A 5,710-nucleotide genomic window follows, 5' to 3' on the forward strand; every position below is an offset into this window, starting at 1 on the left:
AACGAAACCCAGGCCGATTTACTGGCGGAATTATCTGCCTCATTATTCCGCCAAGAGTGAGTTGTGTGGATGCTGGAGTTTTAATTACACCCTTTCTTTTTCTGGGGAAGAAGACCAAAGATCATGTTTTTCAAAGCATCAACTTGTTTTCCTTTAGGCAGTTGTTGTAACAAGTTCTTCGGCGACATGTTATGTCTTTAGGAAAGGGTGCTTGAGATGGCGCGCACTAGCACAATTTTGTGGCTTTTAATTACTATTTTGTTCTTTTGGGGGGTTTCAGAGACTGGCGCCTCGGCGTGATTAGACTGTCTACGGGGCCTGCCGCAGCTGCGCGCACCGCCCACCAGGTGGCGCCGCTAGCCAAGCGCCGTCAGGGGACCGGCAGCCGCGGGGTCTCCCCCGCCACCGGGCCACCACGTCCAACAGGGACGTAGACGTGGACAGGAGGTCGCCACTTCAGATTTTTTTTTTAAAGGAGTCATTGTAGTAGATAGAATAGAGTTCTAGTGAGCAAAGTGTTAAGATAGGATTAAATTAAATACACAGGTAAAACATTTTTACGCTGTAAACTTAGAATAATGATAGTATTGAGAGGACTCGCAGCTAAATATGATTCTACTTTATTTTTTTTTTTTTTAAAAGAACATAGACTTTGGCGTTCAAATAATTTTGAAGGCCATTTGGTCACTCTGGTCTAGATTTCTGCCCGAAGTGGGGGAAGTGTCCATTATCTTTTGGAGTATCAATTAGCCACCAAACATACACAATTAATTACTCAGAGCTTCTATGAGTGTGTAAAGTACAAGGGGAAAGTGGTTTCAAATATGTTCTTAATTGTGATACTCTGGTTTATTTAGCTTTTCTCCCAAGCAACAAGAAATCATTTCAATATTAGCTTATTCGTTGTCCTAATATCTGAGGGTTGGTGAGGTATCCAGTATTCTTACTATTCTTATTCGAGGTTTATTGATCATTTCAATCAATTGACTGGGGCAAGTGCCAAGAGCTGACAAGAGTAAGTGCCAGACACTGGGTGGAAAAAGTGGAGCTGGAGTTGACTTGGCTCTCGGCACCGATTTCTTTTGATTAATGTGTCTGAAAACTGACTTGGAACATAAAAGGACTCATCCCTGAACGTGGTAGGCACTCTCACAAAAGTGTGCAGGACGCCGCTGTCTCTCCTCTGTGGCCGCCTTCCGGGGGAACTGGCCCCCCTCGAGCAGTCCCGCCCGGGCGCGCAGTCCCTGCTGGGGCGCCCACTCCGCGGCCTGGGGCCCTGCTGAGCGCGCAGCGCCCCCCGCCGGGCGGACCCCAGCCCGCAGCCTGGCGCCTCCGATTGGCTGTTGCTAGGTGACGTCGCCTGCGCTCACGTGACGCGTGTTAAATGCCCACCCTGCAGGAGCGCGCCGGGCAGACAATCGTAAAGGCGCTCGGGGCAGCTCACCTGCTCCCGCCTCCCGGAGCCCGGGTCCAGCCCCTGCACCCCTGCCCCCTCTGCTGCCTGACCCCATCCCGAGCCTGTGCCGGGCCTGGAGCCGACCGGGAGAAGGCAAGGATGCGGCCAGGGGCAGCTGTCTCGGGCATCGCATGCTGATCGCCTCCCCTGGAGGAGGAGGCGCCTAGACCGTTGCCACTTTTCTTGTTTTCTCGCCCCCCCCCCCTCCTCCTGCTCACTCCCCATAATTACATTGGCTGCTGGAGAGGACAAGGAGAGACGGAGGAGGCGCCTGGCTTCCCCCGCGCGCCTGCCACCCCTGGCCTTTCCCGTCCCAGGTCAGGATGACTGGAGTTTTTGACAGCCTGGTTGCTGATATGCACTCGACCCAGATTACGGCCTCCAGCACGTACCATCAGCACCAGCAGCCCCCGAGCGGCGGCGGCGCCGGCCCAGGCGGCAGCAACGGCAGCAACAGCAACCTCCACAAGCCCCAGGAGTCACCCACCCTCCCGGTGTCCACAGCCACCGACAGCAGCTACTACACCAACCAGCAGCACCCAGCGGGCGGCGGCGGCGGGGGTTCGCCCTACTCGCACATGGGTTCCTACCAGTACCACCCCAGCGGCCTCAATCACGTCCCTTACTCTACCAAGAGCGGCTACGACCTGGGCTATTCCACCGCCTATAGCTCCTATGCGCCCTACGGGACCAGCTCGTCCCCCGCCAACAACGAGCCTGGTATGCGTTCAGGGTGCTGAGCCGGCCTAATAACGAAGGAGGGTGGGACAAGAATGCTTGGCGCGGAGGCCTTTCGGGAGCCCAGCTCCCCGCCTGTTCGGAGCATTTTATCCTCCCCAGCCTCCACTCGGCAGGGGGTCCCTGGGTATGTCTCTCCACGCACAACTGATGGGCCTGGGTGGCATTAGAGATCAAGGGGGTGCGCAGTGCATGTCTCATAGTAACCCCAGTTTCCTTTCCACCTGCTTCTACTTTCTCTTCGGTGTGCGCCTAACTTCTGCGGTGGAAGGTCCCGCTGCCGGGTTCAGGGAAGGCTTCGACCCGCACTTTACGAATTGCGCCAGCTCTGTGTCTCTGAGCGCCCTGGGCGGGAACTCGGGGACCCTGCCCCGGAGCTGTGGGGCTGTAACGGTTGCTTTTGGTTGCAGAGAAGGAAGACCTCGAGCCTGAAATCCGGATAGTGAACGGGAAGCCAAAGAAAGTCCGGAAACCCCGCACCATCTACTCCAGTTTCCAACTGGCAGCTCTTCAGCGGCGCTTCCAAAAGACTCAGTACCTGGCCCTGCCCGAACGAGCCGAGCTGGCAGCGTCTCTGGGCCTCACCCAGACTCAGGTGGGGGCTCGAGGCCTGCGGGGGCGAGGGGCGCCAAACCTGGTCTGGCCGCGGAGCAAGCGGGCTCAGGAATGTTTACTCAAGTAATTGTATGGATTTCTAGGCCTGCGTGCCTCGGGCAGCGTAGACTCCAGGGCCGGTAGCCGGGAACCCTGCGGGGACCTCTGCCTGGGAGGGAAGGGACACTGCTGGGGCACAGGTCAGCACCATGCTGGCTAGCAGCGCGCTACTAATTAAGCGGGTAAAATAGCTGGTCCTGCTAACTCCTGCCTGCTGTCACCATCACCATGCCAGTAGCTTTGGGCCTTTGGGGACTACTTCTCGGTGGAGCGGATGTGACCGCTGCCTCGCTGTATCCAGAGCCCTCTCTAGCCACCCATGCCCCAAGGCCAAAATGCAGCCACTAACGCTCTGGTCCCTTTCCCACAAAGGTCAAAATCTGGTTCCAGAACCGCCGGTCCAAATTTAAGAAGATGTGGAAGAGCGGCGAGATCCCCTCGGAGCAGCACCCGGGAGCCAGCACCTCGTCCCCGTGCGCTTCGCCGCCGGTCTCCGCTCCCGCCTCCTGGGACTTCGGCGCCCCGCCGCGGATGGGGGGCGGCGGCCCGGGCAGCGGCGCGGGCAGCTCGGGCTCCAGCCCCAGCAGCGCGGCCTCGGCTTTCCTGGGCAACTACCCGTGGTACCACCAGGCCTCCGGCTCCGCGTCCCACCTCCAGGCCGCAGCGCCGCTGCTGCATCCCACACAGACCCCGCCGCCGCATCACCATCACCACCACCACCACGGCGGCGGGGGCGCCCCGGTGAGCGCGGGGACGATTTTCTAACGCCGCGGAGCCGGCGCCAGAGACTGAGAGAGCGGGAGAGCAGAGTCGGCGGTGGTTCAGAGTTCGCTCCCAGGGGAGGCCTCCGCCCACCGCGCCCGCCTGCCATCCCGAAGCTGGAGACCCGGCGGCGTGTCCACTCCCCGCGCGCGGGTCCCTCTGCAGGTAGCCAGCAGCAACGGCGCAGCAGAGGCTGCATACCCCGCCTCCTTGGTGACCTGCGACGGAGCCCAGGCTGCGCGGAACCCCGCCTAGGCCGCGCCTCCCGCCGTCCCCGCCCAGCGAGTCCACCCGGCGCCGACCTCGCCCCGGGCCGCGAGCTGAACCGAGGCGCGCGCGGCTCCCCCGCCCGCCAGGCGTCCAGGCGCTCAGAGGCGCCTTTCTCCTCGCCCGCCTCCGGCGCTGCTCCCGCCGCTCCGGTCAGTGACCTCCCAGGGTCCCGCCTGCCTGCCCGCCCCATGTGCCCCCCTGTCCCCGGCCGCCCTGTCGCTGTTGGCAGCCCCCAGAGCCCCTCCCGCCTTAGCGCCGCCCCAGGAACGCTCCCTTAGCGCTCTCGTCCATCAACAGTGGAGTTTTTTTATTTTTATTTTTTTAAAAGTTTTAGGTGCCTTTGCGGATGACCTCATTTTGATGTTGGAAAAAAATGATTTTTTAATATGTGGACATTGCAAAAAATGTGTTTAAATTATCTTTTTTAAAACCTATTCAGGATTATTAGCCTGGACTTCGACACGGGGTTTGTAAATAAAAGTGTCTGTGCAGATATTTCCCACTGATTTATTTGTATAAAAGTATTCATCTTTGCAGACTTTTTTGTAAACCTCCAGTGGTGAAGACTGCGGTTTAGCAGTGACCTCAGCAACCTCTTAGTTTTATTTTTTTTTTCCCTTTAAAAACAAAACAAAACAAACAAAAAAAAAAACCTCAGTCAAACGAAGCTACTGATTTGGATTTGTTTTGTCTTATCCTAGGGTCTTTGTTCTTGAAATGAAAGGTATTTTGGGGTTATTTATTATGAAAACAACATGCTCTTAATGTTGATTTTACAATATGAAGAGATTATTTAAATAAATTATTGTTTTCATTGGAAGTGTGCGCTTTTTGTTCTTGGGAGCCATTGCTCCGTCTGCCACACGCTGGGAGTGGGACCCGACCTCAAGCCGAGAACCTGGTCACCCGAGACATTTGCATCTTTCGGAGGTTTAGCGCAGCGAGGTGGCGTGAGGCGAGGACCTGCACGCTTGGCTCCAGGCTGAGACGGAAAGTTCACGCTCCGCCCCCGGGTCAGGGCGCCCGGTTCGCCGGCTCCCTGCGCGGTGAGTCACTCAGCGCCGGGCGACTCCAGCCTCCGTCCGCCGGGTTTCTTGGGCGCCGGCGCCGCTGCTTCGCTCTCAGGCCCGGGCCAGTCTCCACCGCCCCCGCGCCCGCGGTGCTGGCCGGACCTTCCATTCGGGGTCACCGCGAGGACCCCTCGTCGCGCGGGCCAGTGCTCTGAGGCAGCCGCGGGTCTTTCCTACTGGAAAGCATCCCTAGACGCTCCGTGGCAGTCACGAGAGTTGAGAGTCACCCCCGCACTCGAGGCGCTGCTGGCTGCTCTGGAATGCAAAGCAACCTCAGTGCACTGGGCCCGCGTGCACACGCACTGTCACCTGCAGAGTCACCATATATACTCTCACACTCATGCTGTCATACATTCAAGCACACATAGTTATGCACTCAGTCATGAATCACACATACATAAATTCATACAGATACACAAATTCACATACGCTCACACATTCACACACACCGATACACAATTGAGTACATTGCACACAGGCACGTATGTGTGATCCTAACAGCATGGTATGCTTTGACCTTACAGTTCAGTTTTGCTTCCCACGGTGGGCCCCCTCACAAGGAGTTTTCAGACTTGAAAATTGGTCTACTTCCTGCCATTCCACGTTTGAAAATGGCCCTACTTTCTGGTAACTAGGTAGGTAATGCAGGCCTCAAGTCCCTTCCTTGAGAGTGTTGGAGCCTGCGGTTAAACGCTTCTTGCCTTCAATCACTGGAAGGCTGTGTGACCTCAGGCAGCCCATTTAACCTCTCTGTGCCAGT

The 5,710-nt window shown here is 57.3% G+C and overlaps 1 protein-coding gene across 1 annotated transcript; it reads left to right on the forward strand.

Annotated features, from left to right (window-relative positions):
• The first annotated feature begins 1,412 nt into the window (after positions 1–1,412).
• Positions 1,413–3,643, forward strand: DLX2 (distal-less homeobox 2). Its single transcript, XM_006878834.1, has 3 exons — positions 1,413–2,176; positions 2,605–2,789; positions 3,221–3,643. The coding sequence occupies exons 1-3, from the start codon at positions 1,780–1,782 to the stop codon at positions 3,611–3,613; spliced, it is 975 nt and encodes a 324-aa protein (XP_006878896.1). The 5' UTR covers positions 1,413–1,779; the 3' UTR covers positions 3,614–3,643.
• The last annotated feature ends 2,067 nt before the right edge of the window (positions 3,644–5,710 follow it).

Source organism: Elephantulus edwardii, unplaced genomic scaffold (genome assembly GCF_000299155.1).
Source record: "Elephantulus edwardii isolate Elephantulus edwardi_28Jun2011 unplaced genomic scaffold, EleEdw1.0 scaffold00001, whole genome shotgun sequence".
Classification (NCBI taxonomy): domain Eukaryota; kingdom Metazoa; phylum Chordata; class Mammalia; order Macroscelidea; family Macroscelididae; genus Elephantulus; species Elephantulus edwardii.